Below are 23,066 nucleotides of genomic sequence, written 5' to 3'. Positions count from 1 at the left end.
TACACTGAGAGCATATGCACCAAGACAAATTCCTTGTGTGTCCAATCACATTTGGCCAATAAAAAATTCTATTCTATTCTATTCTATTCTATTCTATTCTATTCTATTCTATTCTATTCTATTCTATTCTATTCTATTCTATTCTATTCATTGACTTTGCTTGTCAGACGGTCGCAAAAGGGGATCCCACGATATGGGGACACTGCAACCGTCATAAATACGAGCCGGTTGCTAGGTGTCTGAATTTGATCAAGTGACTATGGGGATACGACGATGGTCACAAGTGTGAAAACTAGTCAAGGGACCCTTTTTTTTCAGGGCCATTGTAACTTCAAACGGTCACAAAACGAACCGTTGTTTAAGTCGAGGACGATCTGTCGTAACTCACAACTTGACTGGGATTCCAAAGCGGTCTGGCAACTAGCGCAGCTCATGCAATGTCGGTGTTCCACGAGCCACGCTGCTGCATTACGCCAGTTGTAGCGTCCGGATAGTTTCCAAGGGCAGCCCCGCGTAGAGCGAATTGCAGTAGTCCGGGCGCTAAGGTGCTAAAAGAGTATGGAAAGGAAGAGAGGGATCGAAGAACACCCATGGATGTTGCAAATGCTTTCTCTCTCTCTCTCTCTCTCTCTCTCACACACACACACACTCAAAGCCACCTAAAGGTAAAGGTTCCCCACGCACATACGTGCTAGTCGTTCCCAACTCTAGGGGGCGGTGCTCATCTCCGTTTCAAAGCCGAAGACGTCTCCATGGTCATGTGCCCGGCATGACTTAACGCCAAAGGCGCACGGAACGCTGTTGTTCCCTTCCCACCAAAGGTGGTCCCTATTTTTTCTACTTGCATTTTTTACCTGCTTTCGAACTGCTAGGTTGGCAGAAGCCGGGACAAGTAACGGGAGCTCGCCCCATTACGCGGCACTAGGGATTCGAACCGCTGAACTGCCGACCTTTCGATCGACAAGCTCAGAGTCTTACCCAGTAAGCCACCACATCCCTGTCAAAGCTACCTAGTCAGAGAGAAACTGTTGGCTGGGTGAGGAGCAAAAGGTCAGGAGCGCCTGTTCCCGTCAACGCTTGTTCTCCTCCCCTTGGGAATTCCTGCTGTGGCTGCAATGGGTCGGCTCCTGCAGAGGTGGGGTTTCCTCCCATCCTCTCCCCCTACCCCCCCCCCCAGGGATTGTTGGCAGGCAGCTTTGCTATTCAGGAGGTGCGTCCTGGCGACTCCATCTCAGCTGCTACCGCATGTCTGAAGGACTCCACAGGCTGACCAGCCCTTCTGGAAGAGCCGGGAGGGCGAGTTGGAAAAAACGTCCATCCAGGGTAGGACGTACAGGTAGACCTTGATCGCAATTGAGCCCAAATTTCATCGCATGACTCTGGGACTCAGCAACCGTCATAAATACGAGTCGGTGGCCAAGCATCTGAATTTTGATCGTGCGAAAGGGGACCGTGGTAGCTCAGGCTGTAGAAGCCTGTTATTAAAACACAGCAGCCTGCAATTACTGCAGGTTCAAGCCCGGCCCAAGGTTGACTCAGCCTTCCATCCTTTATAAGGTAGGTAAAATGAGGACCCAGATTGTTGGGGGGGCAATAAAAGTTGACTTTGTAAAAATATACAAATAGAATGAGACTATTGCCTTATACACTGTAAGCCGCCCTGAGTCTTCGGAGAAGGGCGGGATATAAATGTAAATAAAGAAAAAGAAAGAAAAAAGAAAGAAAAAAAACAGACATAAGTCACTTTTTTCCCCCTTTAACTTCCCAAACTTTGGCTTCTATTTCAGAGGTGGGTTTCTCCCATCCTCTCCCCTACCTCCCCCAGGGATTGTTGGCAGGCAGCTTTGCTATTCAGGAGGTGCGTCCTGGCGACTCCATCTCAGCTGCTACCGCATGTCTGAAGGACTCCACAGGCTGACCAGCCCTTCTGGAAGAGCCGGGAGGCGAGTTGGAAAACGTCCATCCAGGGTAGGACGTACAGGTAGACCTTGATCGCAATTGAGCCCAAATTTCATCGCATGACTCTGGGACTCAGCAACCGTCATAAATACGAGTCGGTGGCCAAGCATCTGAATTTTGATCGTGCGAAAGGGGACCGTGGTAGCTCAGGCTGTAGAAGCCTGTTATTAAAACACAGCAGCCTGCAATTACTGCAGGTTCAAGCCCGGCCCAAGGTTGACTCAGCCTTCCATCCTTTATAAGGTAGGTAAAATGAGGACCCAGATTGTTGGGGGGGCAATAAAAGTTGACTTTGTAAAAATATACAAATAGAATGAGACTATTGCCTTATACACTGTAAGCCGCCCTGAGTCTTCGGAGAAGGGCAGGATATAAATGTAAATAAAGAAAAAGAAAGAAAAAAGAAAGAAAGAAAAAAAACAGACATAAGTCGCTTTTTTCCCCCTTTAACTTCCCAAACTTTGGCTTCTATTTCAGAGGTGGGTTTCAGCAGGTTCTGACCAGTTCTGGAGAACCGGTAGGGGAAATTTTGAGTAGTTTGGAGAACCGGTAGTAAAAATTCTGACTGGCCCCGCCTCCATCTATTCTCTGCCTCCTGAGTCCCAGCTAATCAGGAGGAAATGGGGATTTTGCAGTAATCTTCCTCTGGATTGGGGAGGGAATGGAGATTTTATAGCATCCTCCCCTGGAGTGGGGAGGGAATGGAGATTTTACAGTATCCTTCCCCTGGATTTATTTATTTTATTTTATTTATTTTATTTGTCATAACAGCATACATAAGCATAAGCATGAAGCAACAGTAGGACAGGAACGGTAGGCACGTTTGTGCTCTTATGCACGCCCCTTACAGACCTCTTAGGAATGGGGTGAGGTCAATAGTAGACAGTTTTTGGTTGAAGCTTTGGGGACTTTGAGAAGAGACCACAGAGTCAGGTAGTGCATTCCAGGCGTTAACACCTCTGTTACTGAAGTCATATTTTCTGCAATCAAGATTGGAGCGGTTTACGTTAAGTTTAAATCTATTGTTTGCTCTTGTATTGTTGTGATTTGAAGCTGAAGTAGTCTTCAACAGGAAGGACATTGCAGTAGATGATTCTGTGAGTTAAACACAGGTCCTGTCGGAGGCGGCAGAGTTCTAAGTTTTCTAAACCCAGGATTTCAAGTCTGGTGGCATAAGGTATTTTGTTGTATTCAGAGGATTGGGGAGGGAATGGAGATTTTACAGTATCCTTCCCCTGGAGTGGGGAGGGAATGGAGATTTTACACTAGCCTTCCCCTGCCACGCCCACCAAGCCATGCCACGCCCACCAAGCCACACCCACAGAACCGGTAGTAAAACATTTTTGAAAACCACCACTGTCCTATTTGTATTTTATCTTACCATCAAGTTTCATAAAACAAATATATTTTTTAAGGTATTTAGGAAAGAAGCCCTACTGAGTCAAAAGCACTTCCATCCAAATAAATCTATTTCGAAATTCAGCGGTGCAAAGCAATTCTTGTCGGGGGAATCAGAGGAAGGGAATTTGGCAGCGGCCTCAGTTGGCATCAGATGCCAGGAAACAAGGTGAGAGCCAGCCATTTCATTTCATTTCATTATTTCATTTGGCTTTTTTTATGCAGGGCTCTGCATACACTTTCCTTCCTTCCTTTTTAAATTGTTCCTTTCTTTCCCGTTGGTTCCTGTTCTATCCCGATTCAGGGAACGCCCCGGGAACACCTTCCATTCAGCGCAACACTAATAAAGCCTTTGGACCTTTGGGATGCTGGGGAGATAAATCACAGGTACTTTTCAAAAAAGCCAAACAAAAGCCGGCAGTCTGAATGGCAGGTTTTCCAAAGGGCAGGTCGATCATAATAACAGAGTTGGAAGGGACCTTGGAGGTCTTCTAGTCCAACCCCCTGCCCAGGCAGAAAACCCTACACCATTTCAGACAAATGGCTATCCAACGTTTTCTTAAAAATTTCCAGTGTTGGAGCATTCACAACTTCTGCAGGCAAGTTGTTCCACTTATTGATTGTTCTAACTGTCAGGAAATTTCTCCTTAGCTCTAGGTTGCTTCTGTCCTTGATTAGTTTCCACCCGTTGCTTCTTGTCCTGCCCTCAGGTGCTTTGGAGAATAGCTTGACTCCCTCTTCTTTGTGGCAACCCCTGAATAGAAGAGAAGAGAAGAGAAGAGAAGAGAAGAGAAGAGAAGAGAAGAGAAGAGAAGAGAAGAGAAGAGAAGAGAAGAGAATTTATTGGCCAAGTGTGATTGGACACACACAAGGAATTTGTCTTGGTGCATATGCTCTCAGTGTACATAAAAGAAAAGATACCTCCATCAAGATACATCAAGGTACTGGAATCAAGGTACTGGAGATATTGGAACACTGCTATCATGTCTCCCCTAGTCCTTCTTTTCATTAAACTAGACATACCCAGTTCCTGCAACTGTTCTTCATATGTTTTAGCCTCCAGTCCCCTAATCATCTTTGCTGCTCCTCTCTGCACTCTTTCTAGAGTCTCCACATCTTTTTTACATCGTGGCGACCAAAACTAAATGCAATATTCCAAGTGTGGCCTTGCCAAGGCCTTATAAAGTGATATTAACACTTCACGTGATCTTGATTCTATCCCTCTGTTAATGCATCCCAGAACTGTGTTGGTTTTTTTGGCAGCTGCTGCACACGGATGGCTCATATCTAAATGGTTGTCCACTAGGACTCCAAGATCCCTCTCACAGGTACTACTATTGAGCAAGGTACCACATATACTGTTCCTGTGCATTTGGGGTTTTTTTTTTTTTTGCCTAAATATAGAACCTTACTTTTTTCACCGTTGAATTTCATTTTGTTAGATAGCGCCCAATGTTCAAGTCTGTCAAGATCCTTCTGTATCTTGAGCCTATCTTCTGGAGTGTTGGTTTGAAATTTTGGGCTTGGACAATCTGGAACTGTGCCGCTTGCGGTATGATCTAAGCACAGTACACAAAATTATCTGCTACAATGTCTTCCCTGTCAACGACGTCTTCAGCTTCAACCTCAACAATACACAGGCAAACAATCGGTACAAAACTCAAGGTAAACTGCTCCAAACTAGATTGCAGAAAATACAACTTCAGCAACAGAGTGGTCAACGCCTGGAATGCTCTACCTGAGTCCATTGTTACATCCTCAAACCCTCACAGCTTCAACCTTCAACTGTCTATCGTGGACCTCACCCCATTCCTAAGAGGTCCGTAAAGGGGGCATTCATAAGCTCATCAGCATACCCACCGTCCCTGTTCTACTGCCCCCATTTATTTGTATTCATTTCTTTCGTTCATATCCATGTTTATATTTATACCTGCTATCTTGTACGTGTTTGACAAACTAATAAAATACTAAATAACAAGTGACACCGACAGTCGGATCTCTTCTGCTCCTCCTATCACTTTGGCCTGTCCGAGATCTGGAGTCAGCCTTTCTATTGGCAAATCATTTTTGGGGCTGGCAGTGACACAACAGCCTAATTCAGCAGTGCACCATTTCTGCAGCTGTGCTCTTGATGTGCTATGTTAGTGTGATTTGACTGCTCCAAAGCACAGTATTGTTTCATGAGCCTGGGATCCAGGAACCTCTTGCAAGTGTGCTTCTTTTTACACTCAACGAGAGATGTTTATGACAGCTACGAAGGGGCTTGATCTCATAGGAAAGGATCAACGGCTTAATAACCCATGATCAGAGGTGGGTTTCAGTAGGTTCTGACCAGTTCTGGAGAACTGGTAGCGGAAATTTTGAGTAGTTCGGAGAACCGGTAGTAAAAATTCTGACTGGCCCCGCCCCCATCTATTCTTTGCCTCCTGAGTCCCAGCTGATTGGGAGGAAATGGGGATCTTGCAGTATCCTTCCCCTGCCATGCCCACCAAGCCACGCCCGCCATGCCACACTCGCAGAACCGGTAGAAATTTTTTTTTAAACCTGCCACTGCCCGCGATCCATTTTTGAGTCCTTCCCAAAATAAGTTTCACGACTCTGGGCCCTTCCTTTCTTCCATACCCTGAGCTGAGAGACAGGCCGACAAATTCCAGTAACAACCAAAACAAGGAGCAAGAATATTTAAGAAAATGTCTGAAATGTTGTAGGGTTTCCTGCCTGGGCAGGGGGTTGGACTAGAAGACCTCCAAGGTCCCTTCCAACTCTGATATTATTATTATTATTATTATTATTATTATTATTATTATTATTATTATTATTATTATTATTATTATTATTATAGAACTGTTAAACCCACTCTACCATTCAAGGAATCAAGGGTCCTTGAGTGGCTCAGACTGCTAAGACAGTCTGTGTTATTAACAGCAGCTGCTTGCAATTACTGCAGGTTCAAGTCCCACCAGGCCCAAGGTCGACTCAGCCTTCCATCCTTTATAAGGTAGGTAAAATGAGGACCCAGATTGTTGGGGGCAATAAGTTGACTTTGTATATAATATACAAATGGATGAAGACTATTGCTTGACATGGTGTAAGCCACCCTGAGTCTTCGGAGAAGGGCGGGATATAAATGCAAATTTTAAAAAAATTGCCCAAGTGTAATAATATATGGACTTTGGGCAAAATACAACTCTTATAGCTGACCCAGCCGGTGCTGAAGGATTAGCAGCTGAATTCAGCAGCTGACCGGATATTTCTTGAATGTCACAACAGTGCCACCTGCGGGCATTTCCCAGGTCCTGACGCTTCCTGCAGGAAATGGAAAGCTTGGACTTTCAGACTAGAAGGGACCTTAGAGGTCTTCTAACCCAACCCTGTCAGGAGACTCTATCTATACTAGGGGTCTCCAACCTTAGCAACTTTAAGAGTTGTGGACTTCAACTCCCAGAATCCCTCAACCAGCAAAGCAAAAAAAAAAAAAGCAAAGCAAAGCTGGCTGAGGGTTTCTGGGAGTTGAAGTCCACAAGTCTTAAAGTTTATTTATTTATTTATTTATTTTGTTACAACAATATATGTAAGTATCATACAAAAAGATTATATAATATATAAACATATATATGAGTAAATATTAGGAGGTATAAGCATATATATATATATAGGAAGAAGAAAAGAAAAACAATAGGACAGGAACTCTAGGCACGTTTGTGCACTTATGCACGCCCCTTATGATCCTCTTAGGAATGGGGTGAGGTCAACAGTAGAAAGTTTTTGGTTAAAGCTTTTAGGATTATGGGAAGAGACCACAGAGTCAGGTAAAGTGTTCCAAACACTGATGATTCTGTTACAGAAGTCATATTTTCTGCAATCTAGATTAAAGCGGTTGACATTAAGTTTAAATCTATTGGTTGCTCTTGTATTATTGCAATTAAAGCTGAAGTAGTCTTTAACAGGAAGGACATTACAATAGATGATTCTATGAGTTAAAGTTGCCAAGGTTGGAAACCCCTGATCTATACCATTTCAGAAATGTGGCTGTCTCATCTCCTCAAAGTGACAATAAAGTTATTCTAAGTCTCTTCTTAAAAACCTCCAGTGATGAAGCACCCACAACTTCTGGAGGCAAACTATTCCACCGGTTAATTGTTCTCACTGTGAGGAAGGAAGTTTCTCTTTAATTCCAGGTTGCTTCTCTCCTGGATGAGTTTCCATCTGTCGCTTCTTGTCTTGCCTTCTGGTGCTTTGGGAAATAAGTTGTACCCCTCTTCTTTGTGGCAGCCCTTCAAGTTTTATAAAGCGGTATTAATACAACATAGGATCTTGACTCTATGCCTCTGTTTATACAACCAATGATTGTATTAGCTTTTTTGGCTGTTGCTGCACACTGCTGGCTCGTATGTAAGTGATCGTCCAGTGGAACGCCAAGGTTTCTCTCACAGTTTCTGTTTTTGAGTCAGGACTTTATCATTTCATTTGTACTTAAAAGAATAACAGAGTTAGAAGGGACCTTGGAGGTCTTCTAGTCCAGGGGTCTCCAATCTTGGTCCCTTTAAGACTTGTGGACTTCAACTCCCACAGTCCCTCAGCCAGCAAAGCTGGGAGTTGAAGTCCACAAGTCTTACAGGGACCAAGGTTGGAGACCCCTGTTCTAGTCCAACTCCCTGCTCAAGTAGGATATCCATTCTCCATTCTGGAGAAATGGCTGTCCAATCGTTTAAAAACCTCCAATGATGGAGCACCTACAGGTCCCAAAGGCCTAGTGATTAAGGCACAGAGATCCACTGATTAATTGTTCTGTCAGGAAATCTCTTCTTAGTCCTAGGTTGCTTCTCTTTGAGAAGTCTCCATCTGTTACTTTTTGTCTTGTCTTCTGGTGCTTTGGAGCAGGGATATCCAACCTTGGTCCAGTGGTGGGATTCAAGTAATTTAACAACCGGTTCTCTGCCCCAATGATTTCTTCCAACAACCAGTTTGCCAAACTGCTCAGAAAGTTAACAACCGGTTCTCCCGAAGTGGTGCGAACTGGCTGAATCCCACCACTGCCTTGGTCCCTTTAAGACTTGTGGACTTCAACTCCCACAGTCCCTCAGCCAGCAAAGCTGGGAGTTGAAGTCCACAAGTCTTAAAGGGACCAAGGTCGGAGACCCCTGCTTTAGAGAATAGCTCGAACCAGTGGTGAAATCTAATATTTTAAACTCCCGGTTCTGTGGGCGTGGCTTGATGGGTGTGGCTTGGTGGGCGTGGCAGGGGAAGGATACTGCAAAATCTCCATTCTCACCCCACTCCAGGGGAAGGATACTGCAAAATCTCCATTCCCACCCCACTCCAGGGAAAGGATACTGCAAAATCCCCATTCCCTCCCCACTCTTGGGAGAAGGATACTGCAAAATCCCCATTCCCACCCCACTGAGGCCAGCCAGAGGTGGCATTTGCCGGTTCTCCAAACTACTGAAAATTTCCACTAGCGGTTCTCCGAACTGCTCAAAATTTCCGCTAGCGGTTCTCCAGAACCTGTCAGAACCAGCTGGATTTCACCCTAGCTTGAACCCCTTTTCTCTGTGACAGCCCCTCAAATATTGGTGTACTATCATGTCATCCCTAATCCTTTTTGTTGGATTAAAATCTGTTCCAAATTTCTAATTTACCACGATAACATCATGAGTCAACCATCCCAGTCCTTAATAGTCCAAAGTTGTCTTCTTCTCATCCCAAGCTAGTAAGAGAGACCAACTAAAGTTTCAAGGTCAAAGGACTAGTATTAGCATGATCAGGCTGTTGTGATGTGATTTGATACCAGAGGATATGATTATTAGTCGTCTGTTGTGGGCTGAGTCACAAGTTGATGGGTTTTTTGGCTTGCCAATGTCCTTCTACCCCAAAAAGACATACTTGTCCACCCAGATGATTAATGGAAGCTGATGGGTTGCTGAGAAATGTTGGGTTATTTCCTGAGGATTGGGTGGGGCAGTTTGACTGAGCCTTCGTTGCTGCCTAGAATGCGTTGTAACAAAGGTTCTGGGTCAAATGATTCAATGTGACTTATTGTGTGTCACTCGTTTGTTGGAAGAAATATCCTTCTGGTTCAGTTCCAAGCAGGGAGGAAGACACTGGAAACATGGAGGCCGATTGGAAAGATGGTTTATTGATGAAGCAGAACCACATGGGTTTGAGGTCCTGGGCAGCTGACCACATGGAGTGGAGAATGAGGGTTACCAGAGCATATAAAACATTTGCAAGACCAATTCTAGAATACAGCTCGCCAGTTTGGAACCCTCACCACATCTCTGACATCAATACAATTGAACGTGTCCAGAAATATTTTACAAGAAGAGTTCTCCATTCCTCTGAAAACAACAAAATACCTTATCCCACCAGACTTGAAATCCTAGGCTTAGAAAACTTGGAACTCCGTCGCCTTCGACAAGACCTAAGCTTAATTCACAGAATCATCTATTGTAATGTCCTTCCTGTTAAAGACTACTTCAGCTTTAATTGCAATAATACTAGAGCAACTAATAGATTTAAACTTAATGTCAACCGCTTTAATCTAGATTGCAGAAAATATGACTTCTGTAACAGAATCATCAGTGCTTGGAATACTTTACCTGACTCTGTGGTCTCTTCCCATAATCCTAAAAGCTTTAACCAAAAACTTTCTACTGTTGACCTCACCCCATGCGCTGTTAGGAAAATAAAAGAGTAATTCTGACTTGGTGTGAGTAACAGCTCATGTTCTGGATTACACTGTGCTATAACAGAGGTGAAACAATGGCATACTGTAGTTCAGGATTGGACTGTGGAGTTTGTAATGTATTACTGTAAGTTTTGGCGGGACTTTTAGGCGGGAAATATCTCGTTTCTGATTGGATGCAGCCTCAGGCTGAAGTGTATATAAGGAGAGGTTTTTCTCCAGAGTTTTGCTGGGTCACACTATATTAAAGAGCTGTTGTCACTAACCTGGTCTCCTGCCTCGTCAATACCCAAACCTAACAGAGTTCAACAAGTCCATTCGCACCAACATTTGCAGGATCCTGTATGGATATGGAATTTTTAAGCATATGCAATTTAACTGAAATAACTTGAGATTAAAACTTCTGATAGAATATACAAATATAAGCATGAAATTTTTTGATATAAGAGAAATGTTTGCTCCTTTTTATCTTGCTCTTTTATTAAGAATAGACAATGTTGAAATTGTCACTGAATAAGAAAGGAATGGTAATGAAGTTACAGATATGAAGAGAACTCATTGAAATATAAGAACATAATAATTTATGGCAAGAAATTTGTTTTGTGAAATGTAAGGATTATGAAGAGTGAAAAGAAAGAAATTTGTGATATATGTTTTTAATGTAGAAGGGAGGGATAAGAAAGGCGGCAAAAAGCGGGGGGACTAGACTTGATTTAAGTGTTAATTTCAGGATAGAGGGCTAGAACAAATTTTATGTTAGAAATGTGCAAAAAATAAAATTTTAAGGGGGAAAGGAAAATACATTGGATAAACTATACAATGAGGGGGTGAAAATTGAATTGGGTTTAATTATGTACCTGACTGATGTTCTGTTCAAAAAATATTTTGTATGTGGTTTGTTCTTAAAAAATTCAAAAAAAATTCAAAAAAAACACAACACATTTGCAGGATACATGACTGCAATTTTTCTTGTTCTCTGGCATTCCCTCCTTATCCTACTCCAGACACATTTTGTGAAGATCCAGTTCTGGAGAAGGCTGTAATGCTGGAAAGTTGCTAGGAAAGAGAAGAGGGTGACCAGCAGCCAGGTGGATAAACTCAGTTGCCAGAGTGACGGGTGGACTGTTGGAAGATTTGAAGGACCAGGTTAGGGACACATCCTCACGGAGAAAATCTGTCTATAGGGAGTCCTCGACTTACAACAGCTCGTTTAGTGGCCATTCGAAGTTACAACGGCACTGAAAAGTGACATTAACCATTTTTCACCCTTACCACCTTTGCAGCATCCCCCATGGTCGCTCGATCAAAATTCAGATGCTTGGGAACCGACTCAGATTTATGACGGTCACAGTGTCCCAAGGTCATGTGATCCCCTTTTGCAACCTTCAAACAAGCAAAGTTCAACGGGGAAGCCACTTAAAACTACAGTGATTCACTTAACCGCCGTGACAAGAAAAGTGTGAAAGGATTAGAGCATGTACAGAGTGTACCTAATTCAACTTCTGATATTCCTTGTTGCCGAGAGTGAAGCTCCATTGTGACCTAATACTCTATCTGCATAGATAAAACTTCCAGGCTGCCAAGTAGCCTAAGCTAAGTAACTTGTGAAATGCCAAATGTGAATTCTGCCTGTTGTAACTCATGTGAGATAGCACCCCCTAAGAAAGCTCTGCGCTATATGCCAGAAAATGTTTTTTCCCTTTCTGAGGTCCTTTGTTTTCAGAGCACTGAGAAAATTATGAGGTTTGCATGAACTAATCAATATGAGATTATGTTTGTAACACTATGACTATGTAAAGTCATAGCAAAGCTGGCTGGCTATGTAAAGTCAAAGCAAAGCTGGCTGGGGAATTCTGGGAGTTGAAGTCCTCCAGGCTTAAAGTTGCCAAGGTTGAAGACCCCTGATGTAAACGATAAGAAGTTGGAGAAAAATCAACAATTTTTAAAAAATAGAAGCAGATGTGATATGGTTGCAGGAGGTCCACATCAAAAAGGATTACAGAAAATTGCTAGAAAATGTAAAATTAGGGAATTGGCTAGAGACTAGAAATATTAAGATGATGAAAAAAGGTGAAAAGCTTGTATATACATGTATATAAAATGGCAAGGTATGAAAGAAAATGAATAGTCAGAAGGATAGATAGAAGATAAAAAGAAATAAGAGAGAATGGGACAAAAAAGAAAAGTTTAATTAAACGAAACGAAAGGGGAACAAGGATGTAAATATGAGAGGAATAAAGAAATAAAGCTGATGTAAAGAAGGAACATAGGTTCTACGTTAATGTATGTTATGTATCGTTATTCTTTTTTGTCATGTTTTATGTTAATGTATGTTATGTATTGTTGCTCTTTTTTGTTAATAAATAAAAAAATAAATTTTAAAAAAAGAAGTTGGAGAAAAAGTTTTTGTGCAGTGGCTTTTGCTTTTCTGTCTCTGCCTGCTCCGTTTAAGGTGGGAGATAAAAGGGTCGCCCAGTTTTGCTTTCTGATCAGAAATAAAACTGATTTATCAGTTGCCTCCTGTTCATTTTCATTGGGTTTAATCAGATTCTGAGCTGCACCCGAAAACCTTACAAGTGGTAAAAATGGAGCAAGATTCACTAAACACATCTCATTTAGCAACGGATCTGTTGGGCTCAGTTGTGGTTTTAAGTCAAGGACTAGCTGTAGTCAGTAGTAGTAGGCAACTGGCAGGATTAGAACTCACGCCTAGCTTGGCATCTTAACCCATAGGCGGAATTAAAATAGAATAGAATAGAATAGAATAGCATTTTTTATTGGCCAAGTGTGATTGGACACACAAGGAATTTTTTATTTATTTATTTATTTTTGTCACAACAGTATACACAAACAATTGTCACAGATAAAACAACATATCTTGAAGAATATATATATATATATATAAGTAAAAAAATATGCATCAACTATATTAATTTGATATAATGTAGGGAACAATAGGACAGGAACGGTAGGCACTATTGTGCTCTTATGCACGCCCCTTATAGTCCTCTTAGGAATGGGGTGAGGTCAATAGTAGACAGTTTTTGGTTGAAGATTTTGGGATTTTGAGTAGAGACCATGGAGTCAGGTAATGAGTTCCAAGCATTAACAACTCTGTTACAGAAGTCATATTTTCTGCAATCAAGTTTGAAGCGGTTGACATTTAGCTTGAATCTATTTTTTGCTCTTGTAATATTGCGATTGAAGCTGAAGTAGTCTTTTATAGGAAGGATATTGCAATAGATGATTTTGTGTGTTAAACACAGGTCATGTCGAAGTCGACGGAGTTGTAAGTTTTCTAATCCCAGGATTTCAAGTCTGTTGGTATAAGGTATTTTGTTGTTTTCGGAGGAGTGAAGAACTCTTCTAGTGAAATATTTCTGGACTCGTTCTATTGTATTTATGTCAGAGATGTGGTATGGGTTCCAGACGGATGAGCTGTATTCAAGAATAGGTCTGGCAAATGTTTTGTATGCTCTAGTTAGTAGTGTAGAGTTTTTAGAAAAGAAGCTGCGTAAAATTAGGTTTACAACTCTTAGGGCCTTTTTTGCTATGTAGTTGCAGTGGGCTTTGGCACTTAGATCATTTGATACGAAAACTCCAAGATCTTTGACAGGGTGGGGATCTTTGGTGCATACGCTCTCACTGCACATAAAAGAAAAGATACGTTCATCAAGAATCATAAGGTACAACCCTTAATGAGTCATAGAATAGAATAGAATAGAATAGAATAGAATTCTTTATTGGCCAAGTGTGATTGGACACACAAGGAATTTGTCTTGGTACATAGGCTCGAAGCGTACATAAAAGAAAAAAAAAGAAAGAAAAAGGCCCACAGATTGTTTTGCAGGCCAAGCTAACGGCTCTAACGGTCCCTTTTGCAAAACAAACAAACAAACAAACAACAACCACGTGGTGGGGGTGGAGTCGCAAAGGGAAAAACCTGGCCGAACAACCACCCCCGCCCGCAGAACCCGCCGAGAATGCTGGGATTCCGAGTCCGTTCCTCAATAGCAAAGCCTAAACTGCCTCCTCTTGCGAGACTGCAGTTCCCGAAAGGCTGTGCGAAGCGAACGCACAGGTGTAGCGCCGCACGGCTCTCTGGGAGAGGCGGGCACCTTTGCAGGGAAAAAGCGAACTTCGTTTCCCAGCATGCCTTTGGGCAAGCGGCCAAACCGGAAGAGGCGTTGCCGTGGTCACCGAAAGCAGCTCGCCCGCTCTTCGCCGCGGCTCAGCCGGCAGCGTCCCGGGGACGGAGTTTCCTCGCCTCCCTCCTCCCCGGGGCCAAAGCGCGGAGCGGAGAGCCAGCGCCATGGGCGGGGAGGAGGAGGAGGTCCTGCGCATCGCCAAGCGGCTCGACAAGATGGTCGCCAAGAAGAGCGTGGTGAGTGGGGGGCACCGGCGCCGCCCGCCGCTTTCCCGGCCCGCGGAGGAACCCGTCCGGAGGCCCGCCCTGCACCACCACCTCCGACAAGTCCCGTTGCTCGGCCGTCTCCAGTTTCTCAGAGGAAAACCCCCCGGTCCGTCCTCGCCGCTGCCATGGCAACGCCCGCGCCGCATCGCCTGGAGAACGGGCCCCGCCCAGGACAGCCCCTTGGCCCCGCCTCCCCGCCGCTGTTTAAATACTTCAGCCGTTGGCCACGCCCTCGCTCTTGCCGTGAAGCGCCGTTGGCCCCGCCCACTGCTCTAGCGCTTCGCCCGCCCCTTTGAAACCACGCCCCCCTCCCTGGCCGCCGCAGCCTTGGCTGCCCGCCTTCGCCGTCCTTGTTCCATCGAGCGTAGCTTCTCGCGCCCGCCCGCGTTCTTTTTTTTTGGGGGTGTGTGAATCCGTGGGGCGCTAAGGGAAAGGATAGGGCCCCACTCGGCCTCTGTTGAGATCCTCACTTTATTTGCAGGGTTTCCAGATTCCTTTGAGTTGATCTCGATTCTGGGAGGTGATCCTTGCCCTCTTTAAAAACTGCTTTTTCCCCTGGGAGGTTTTTTGACATGTTGACCGAGATTTCCTGGTGGTCTCCCATCCAGGAGGCAACCCGTCTGATCCGGCTTCATTGTTTTGAGCCAATCCGAACTTGACATATGGGTGGCCACCTGCTGAAAGCAAAGAGAAAGGCTTCCACGAGCTGCGAAAGACACCCATGTACAGGCAGTCCTCGACGTACGACCACCATTGAGCCCAAAATTTATGTTGCTAAGTGAGAAATTTGAGGAGCAATAGCCCTGAGACTTACATACCGCTTCGCCGTGCTTTACAGCCCTCTCTAAGCGGTTTATGGAGGCAGAATATTGCCCCCAACAATTTGGGTCCTTAAGTGAGGTTTGCCCCATTTTACGACTTTTCTTGCCACAGCGGTTAAGTGAATCCCTGTGGTTGTTAGATTAGTAACACCGTTAAGTGAATCGGGCTTCCCCATTGACTTTGCTTGTCAGAAGGTCACAAAGTGGGGTGGGTGGGATGCCATGATCCCCGCACACTGCAACCGTCGTAAATGTGAGTCAGTGGTCAAGCATCCGACTAAATCACGCGAGCATGGGAATGCTGCAACGGTCATAAGTGTGAAAAATGTGTCACAAGTCACTTTTTTCAGTGCCGTTGTAATTTCAAACGGTCAAACTGTTGTAAGTTGAGGATGATCTCTATTTTAATTTCTTGGGGGGGAAAAAACTCCCTAACTTTCTGAGAAATCTACAATAAGTCGCAATGCCTCGCCAACTTTGATTGGTTTCAGAAGAGAAATAGGACTAGATCTGGCTAATATTTGAATGGGAGCCTGCCAGAAAAAACAATGGCTGTAAGATTCATCGGGGGGGTGGGGGGACAATCACAAAAAAAATACGGGTAATCCTTGATTTATAATCATATTTGGGACCAGAATTGGGAAACGAAGAGGTTGTTAAATAATTGCACCTGATTTTGTGGCCTTTTTTGTCACAGTTGGTAAACGAATCGCTGCAGTTGCAAAGTGAACCAAAGCTGGTCCCCCCCACACCCCTTGATTTTGCTTGTCGAAAGCCAACTGGGAAGGTTGTAAACGACGACTATATGACCAAGCGCCCGAGTTTTGATCGCATGGCTTTGGGGATGCTGTGATGGTCGCAAGTGTGAGGACAGGTCATAAGTCACTTTTTTTCTAGTCGAAACAGCTGCTAAACAAATGGTTGTAAGTCAAGGACCAATTCATGAGGTGTTTTTAAGGAACCAGCAAGAACGCTTCCGTTACTACAGACAGGGCAAACCACTAGTATATAAAAGGAGAGGAAATGCCACTCCTTTGTAGCACTGATGATGTTACCTAGTTGGGTAATGAAACGTCTGCAAGAAAACTACCAAGCTCAGAGAAAACCAAGGACTCCATAATCCTCTTCCTTCTCCACTTTCTCTACTCTGTAAATCCCACTCCCTTCTAGCACTGATGATGTTATCTAGTTGGGTAATTAAACGTCTGCAAGCAAATAACCAAGCTCAGAGAGCACAAATGACCCCACTGATTAAAAGTCTTTGGAAACCTACAACCTTGTCTAATTTGAAAGGTTAAGTTAGGCGACCACAGTTTGATTTTTCTTTTGTTTCATACAATATTATTTTAATTGATACTTTGCTTTTTTCATTCCTATACTGTATCCCCCTCTCTGATTGGTAACGGCCCTCTATTTCTGCTTAGGCTTGTGAATTTAAGCCCCTTTTCTATACCGTATTTCCCCGAAAATAAGACTCTGTCTTATATTTTTTTGAACCCTGAAATAAAGGGTTGGCCTTAATTTAATTTTTAATTGTACATTGTTCATTTTTATCCTGGCTGTACACCGCCCTGAGTCCTTCGGGAGAAGGGCGGTCTAGAAATCTAATAAAATAAAATAAATAAATAAATAAATAAATTGTCATGCGCTCAAAAGCCCGGTTGGGCTTATTATCAGGGGAGGTCTTATTTTGGGGGAAACGGTATTTACGTCACCTCATCAAAACGATTTAACAATTTGATATTGGATGTCTCTTAACTTGTGGAATTTCTTTTATTTTTGAGGAAGGGGCAATGGACTTGCTGAAGGAACTGAAAAGTATGCCGATAACCCTGCATTTACTACAGGTAAACCATGATGTTGACGATCTCTTTCCTTCTAATGTATTCTCAATTTCTCTAGACATCTTTCTGTATTATACTTTCAAAAAGATTAATACTTGATCATGAATGAAGACCTATACAGATAGTCCTCGAGTTATGACCACAATTAAGCCCAAAATGTATGTTGCTAAGTGAGGAAATTTGTTAAGGGAGTTTGGCCCCATTTTACGACTTTTCTCGCCACGTTTGTTAAGTGAATCACTGCAGTGGTTAAATTAGCAACACGGTTGTTAAGTGAATCTGGTTTCTCCATCGACTTTGCGTGTCAGGCGGTCACAAAAGGGGGTCACATGACTCTGGGACACTGCAACCGTCATAAATGTGAGTTAGTGGTCAAGCATCCGAATCACATGAACATGGGGATGCTGCAATGGTCATACGTCTGAAAAATGGTCATAAGTCACTTTTTTTCAGTACCGTTGTAACTTTGAATGGTCGCTAGGTGAACTGTTGTAAGTTGAGGACGATCTGTACTGTCTGTCCATTGCTTGTGCTTTACGTAAATACCTCGCTCCACTATATAATAGCAATACTCTTGAACACCCATTTCCAATTGTGGTTTGGTGTCCCATGGCATGAAAATTATTTATTTATTTATTTATTTATTTATTTATTTATTTATTCAAATTTGTATACCGCCCTATCTCCCGAAGGACTCAGGGCGGTTCACAGGCACATAAAACATTTATATACAATTAAAATAACTATTAAAAAACTTATTCTAATGCCAAATATTAAAAATATAAATATAAATCTTAAAACCAAATTTAAACCCCTGTGAATTTAAAAATCTATAAATTTAAAATCTAAATTTAAAAATCTAAGCCAGTCCTGCGCAGATGAATAAATGCGTCTTAAGCTCGCGACGGAAGGTTCGGAGGTCCGGAAGTTGACGGAGTCCTGGGGGGAGTTTATTTATTTAAATTTTTATACCGCCCTTCTCCCGAAGGACTCAGGGCGGTGTACAGCCAAAGATAAAAACAGTAAGTATACAAAGTTAAAATATCAATTTAAAATACCTATTCAATAGTGGCCGAATTAAAGCCGTCAGATTGACCTAACCTAAAATACCGCATATAAAATTACAAAGGATTTAAAATTTAAAATTTAAAAAATCAGTCCAGTCCCACTTGAATAAATAAGTGAGTTTTTAATTCCCGGCGAAAGGTCCGAAGGTCAGATATTTGGCGCAAACCGGGGGGGAAGGTCGTTCCAGAGAGTAGGTGCTCCAACAGGCGCTCCAACAGGCGGTTTAAACCAACAGGCGGTTTTAAAATTAAAACCAAGATTCTGTACACAGTAAGAAAACAATAGGACAGAGGTAAGAGTTACAAAGTAAACAGTTGTAAAGTTGTTGCTTTGTGAAATTTAGTACAAATTACCAAACAGAAACATGGAAACAAAGACAAATGATGGCAGAAGAATAGAATAGAATTTTTTTTTTAATCCTCCACTAATCCTCCACGCCAGTCGAGATTACTTTAAAATTGTATTTTATTTTTTGTTGAATGATGGACATGTGTTTATCCCAAGATATTAAACTCAGTTAATAATGTTTGACTCACTACCTCCACTGGAAGTTGGTCTCAAGCTTCCACTACTCTTTCTGTGTCCTCGACTTACGACCACAATTGAGCCCAAAATTTAGGTGGCTAAGTGAGAATTTGTTAAGTGAGTTTTGCCCCATTTTACGACCTTTCTTGCCACAGTCGTTAAGTGAATCACTGCCATTGATAAGTTAGTAACCGGGATGTTAAGTGAATCTGGCTTCCCCATGGACTTTACTAGTCAGAAAGTTGCAAAAAGTGATCACATGACCCTGGGATGCTGCAACGGTCATAAGTATGAACCAGTTGCCAAGCGTCCAAAGTTTGATTACATGACCATGGGGATGCTGCAATGGTCGTAAGTGTGAAAAAAGGTCGTTGGTCACTTTTTTCAGTGCTGTTGCAACTTTGAACGGTCACTAAATGAACTATTGTAAGTCAAGGAGTATCTGTACAGTAGTGGCCAAAATTGTGGAAACCTTTTGGGAAAAGTGTATTTTTGAAGTTTGAGGGCTACTAATAACACCACTTTTTTGGGGGAGTTTCAAGATAATCCTATTCCACTGCTGGAATGGCCTGAGAATAGTCCAACCCTTAACCCAATTGAAAATCTACGGAGCCGACTAAAGAAACTTGTTAGTCAGAAGCGACCCAGCAATAAAACCCAGTTAATAGAAGCCATCATTCAATCTTGGTTTCACATGATAACAGCTGCAGAACTAAAAGACTTGGTTCACTCCATGGGAAGACATTGTAAGGCTGTCATTCATGCTAAAGGTTACCCAACTAAGTATTAACTGACGTAATTTTTGAATATCTCATTTTTTCTAGGGTGATAATAGGCTGGAATTGCATTCTCTTTTCCCTGTACAGGTAGTCCTCGACTTAACAACAGTTCATTTAGTGACCGTTCAAAGTCATTTTTTTCTACATGTTTCACTTGTCTTCTTTATATTGTAACTGCTATTCTAAGAGCAAATCCTTCATAAAAGTTATTGCATTACATTCTTGATTAAATTGTCTTTCCATTGATATGTAATTTTATGGTGCTACTCCCCCTAAAAAGTGGTGTTATTAGCTAGTTTTAGAAAATACACTTTTCCCAAAAGGTTTCCACAATTTTGGCCACTACTGTAGTTAAAAATGTGACATTAAAAAGCCTTTCTAACATTACTTTTGAACTACTGGCACTTTGAGGGGATGCTCTGGAGTTCTTGATTTTTGCCTAATATTGAGAATACCACCATCTACAAAAATAGCCTGCGGCTGAATCTTAATTTAGAGTTTTGGCAGTCTTCCCTCGTCTTGAAGAATTTAATCTTCATTGAAACACTGCTAGTTTTGGGGCCAATCACTGCTTCGTTTAATATTTTGCAGTCTACCCGAATTGGGATGTCTGTGAATGCCCTTCGGAAGCAAAGCACAGATGAAGATGTAATTGCACTCGCCAAGTCGCTTATCAAGGCTTGGAAGAAACTCCTAGGTAAGAAATAGGCATGGTGTAGGTGAGTCAAGTAATAAAAACATGTTATGGAATAAATCAAGCTATACCTACTTTTGGTTTTGAGCAGCGTCATAACATAACATAACATCAGAGTTGGAAGGGACCTTGGAGGCCTTCTAGTCCAACCCCCTGCCCAGGCAGGAAACCCTACACCATCTCAGTCAGATGGTTATCCAACATTTTCTTAAAAATTTCCAGTGTTGGAGCGTTCACAACTTCTGAAGGCAAGTCGTTCGACTTATTAATTGTTCTAACTGTCAGGAAATTTCTCCTTAGTTCTAAGTTGCTTCTTTCTTTGATCAGTTTCCACCCATTGCTTCTTGTTCTACCCTCAGGTGCTTTGGAGAACAGCCCGACTCCCTCTTCTTTGTGGCAGCCCCTGAGATATTGGAACACAGCTATCATGTCTCCCCTAGTCCTTCTTTTTGTTAAACTAGACATACCCAGTTCCTGCAACCATTCTTCATATGTTTTATCCTCCAGTCCCCTAATCATCTTTTTTGCTCTTCTCTGCACTCTTTCTAGAGTCTCAACATCTTTTTTACATCGTGGCGACCAAAACTGGATGCAATATTCCAAGTGTGGCCTTACCAAGGCATTATAAAGTGGTACTAACACTTCACGTGATCTTGATTCTATCCTCTGTTTATGCAGCCCAGAACTGTGTTGGCTTTTTAACAGCTGCTGCACACTGCTGGCTCATATCTAAATGGTTATCCACTAGGACTCCAAGATCCCTCTCACAGGTACTACTATTGAGCAAGGTACCACATATACGGTACTGGTGCATTTTGTTTTTGGCCTAAATGTAGAACCTTACTTTTTCACTGTTGAATTTCATTTTGTTAGATAGCCCAATGTTCAAGTCTGTCAAGATCTTTCTGTAACTTGAGCCTATCTTCTGGAGTTTTGGGGCCAATCACTGCTTCGTTTAATATTTTGCAGTCTACCCGAATTGGGATGTCTGTGAATGCCCTTCGGAAGCAAAGCACAGATGAAGATGTAATTGCACTCGCCAAGTCGCTTATCAAGGCTTGGAAGAAACTCCTAGGTAAGAAATAGGCATGGTGTAGGTGAGTCAAGTAATAAAAACACGTTATGGAATAAATCAAGCTATACTTACTTTTGGTTTTGAGCAGCGTCATGTTCGTGCAGAATGTGAAGGCTGGAATTGCATTCTCTTTTCCCCGTACAGGTAGTCCTCGACTTAACAACAGTTCATTTAGTGACCGTTCAAAGTCACAACGGCATTGAAAACATGTGTGACTTACGACCTTTTTTCAAAGTTACGACCTGTTGCAGCATCCCCATGGTCACACGATCAGAACTCGGAGGCTTGGCAAGTGGCTCATATTTATGACGGTTGCAGTGTCACGTGATCCGCCTTTGTGACCTCCTGACAAGCAAAGTCAGTGGGGAAGCCCGATTCACTTAACAGCCGTCTTACTCACTTAACGAATGCAATGGTTCGCTTAACAACTGTGGCAAGAAAAGCCGCGAGATGGGGCAAACTCACTTCACAAATGTTTCACTTAGCAGCGTAAATTTTTGGCTTAATTATGGTTGTAACTTGAGGACTGTCTGTCACACTATGATTTCTCAGTAATTGTTTTTTGCCAACCTTTTTCAGCCTTCCTGCTTAAAATAAGATGGGAAAACTAAATCTGCTACCTTAACAGAATCTTGCAAGTCCGAAGTTACAGACTTCCTGCCTGCCCACTTTTAACTGCGAGGGCCATTAGGGCAGATCCCTCCTAACCAGTTTTTCTCAGCCTTGGCAACTTTCAGATGTGTGGGCCTTCAACTTCCAGAATCCGTCTACCAGCAATGATTAATGCCAGAATTAATGGGAAATTCTGGGGAATGAAGTTCCACAATCCGAAAGCCGCCAAGGTTGAGAAACAGGGCTATAAACTCGCAGAATTCCCCATTCCTAAAAAACCTTGATGAATTCCTATTTCCTATTACTTCCTTCATGCTAAGTCCATGAATACAGGTAGTCCTCGAGTTACGACCACATTTGAGCCCAAAGTTTATGCTGCTAAGTGAACCATTTGTTAAGTGAGCTTGCACCATTTTACGATTTTTCTTGCTGCAGCTGTTAAGTGAGTCACTGCAGTTGGTTAAGTTAGTAACATGGCTGTTAAGCAAATCTTACTCTAACCCCTAAGCCATTGACGTTGCTTGTCAGGAGGTCACAAAAGCTGATCACATGACCCGGGGACATCGCAACCGTCATAAATATGACCCATTTGCCAAGCCTCTGATTTTTGATCAGGTGACCACAGGAATGCTGCAACCGTCGTAACTTATGAAAAACGGTCACAAGTCACTTTTCCCCCCCAATGCCGTTGTAACGTTGACCGGTCACTAAATGAACTGTTGCAAGTCGAGGACCACCTGTACTGAGATTCACGGCTGCTCTCTTGATAATCGGTCCTCAAATGCTCATTATAACGATTTTACTTCTAAATTAGATTGAGTTCAATTTTCGTTGAACGCCGCCGGTCATAAAAACAAACCAATAATAATTACGCACTTTCCAAAAGTCAAAGCCATCAAACATGAACAGGCTTCAAATCCGAAGAGAGGACAAGATAGAGATGTAGGAACACAGTCTTAACCCTGAATGTTCCCCTGCTATATCTCTTTTGAGAAATAACAGAGATTTCCAAGAAAAAGATGTAGCTAGGACTGGATTCTTTTTTTTTTTTTGAATTTATATCCTGCCCTTCTCCGAAGACTCAGGGCGGCTTACAGTGTGTAAGACAATAGTCTCATTCTATTTGTATATTTATATACAAAGTCAACTTATTGCCCCCCCAACAATCTGGGTCCTCATTTTACCTACCTTA

General features: G+C 42.6%; 1 protein-coding gene and 1 long non-coding RNA gene across 7 annotated transcripts in view; both read left to right on the top strand.

The window, feature by feature from the left end:
* Window positions 1–2,433: 2,433 nt before the first annotated feature.
* LOC131194037 (uncharacterized) lies at window positions 2,434–4,672 on the top strand. Of its 3 annotated transcripts, XR_009154096.1 has the most exons (5): window positions 2,434–3,136; window positions 3,375–3,526; window positions 3,662–3,744; window positions 4,068–4,312; window positions 4,621–4,672. It is a non-coding gene; the product is annotated as an uncharacterized LOC131194037 (long non-coding RNA). The 3 variants fall into 3 exon arrangements; XR_009154095.1 differs by lacking the exon at window positions 4,621–4,672 and having other exon boundaries at window positions 4,068–4,482; XR_009154097.1 differs by lacking the exons at window positions 3,662–3,744; window positions 4,621–4,672 and having other exon boundaries at window positions 4,068–4,482.
* Window positions 4,673–12,870: 8,198 nt separating this feature from the next.
* Window positions 12,871–23,066, top strand: part of TCEA2 (transcription elongation factor A2) — a 34,418-nt gene continuing 24,222 nt past the window's right edge. Inside the window, exons 1-3 of one of the 4 annotated variants that reach the window (XM_058174576.1) lie at window positions 14,354–14,426; window positions 17,062–17,124; window positions 20,085–20,190. In XM_058174576.1, coding sequence (XP_058030559.1) covers window positions 14,355–14,426; window positions 17,062–17,124; window positions 20,085–20,190 — 241 coding nt within the window. In that variant the 5' untranslated portion in view covers window position 14,354. Of the gene's footprint in view, window positions 14,427–17,061; window positions 17,125–20,084; window positions 20,191–21,159; window positions 21,263–23,066 lie in introns of those variants that run through there. The other 3 variants (XM_058174573.1, XM_058174574.1, XM_058174575.1) reach the window with 3 other exon arrangements.

This window comes from Ahaetulla prasina, chromosome 3 (genome assembly GCF_028640845.1).
Source record: "Ahaetulla prasina isolate Xishuangbanna chromosome 3, ASM2864084v1, whole genome shotgun sequence".
Classification (NCBI taxonomy): Eukaryota; Metazoa; Chordata; class Lepidosauria; order Squamata; family Colubridae; genus Ahaetulla; species Ahaetulla prasina.
Note: the sequence above shows the minus strand (reverse complement) of the source record. Positions and strands in the feature narration are given on the sequence as shown.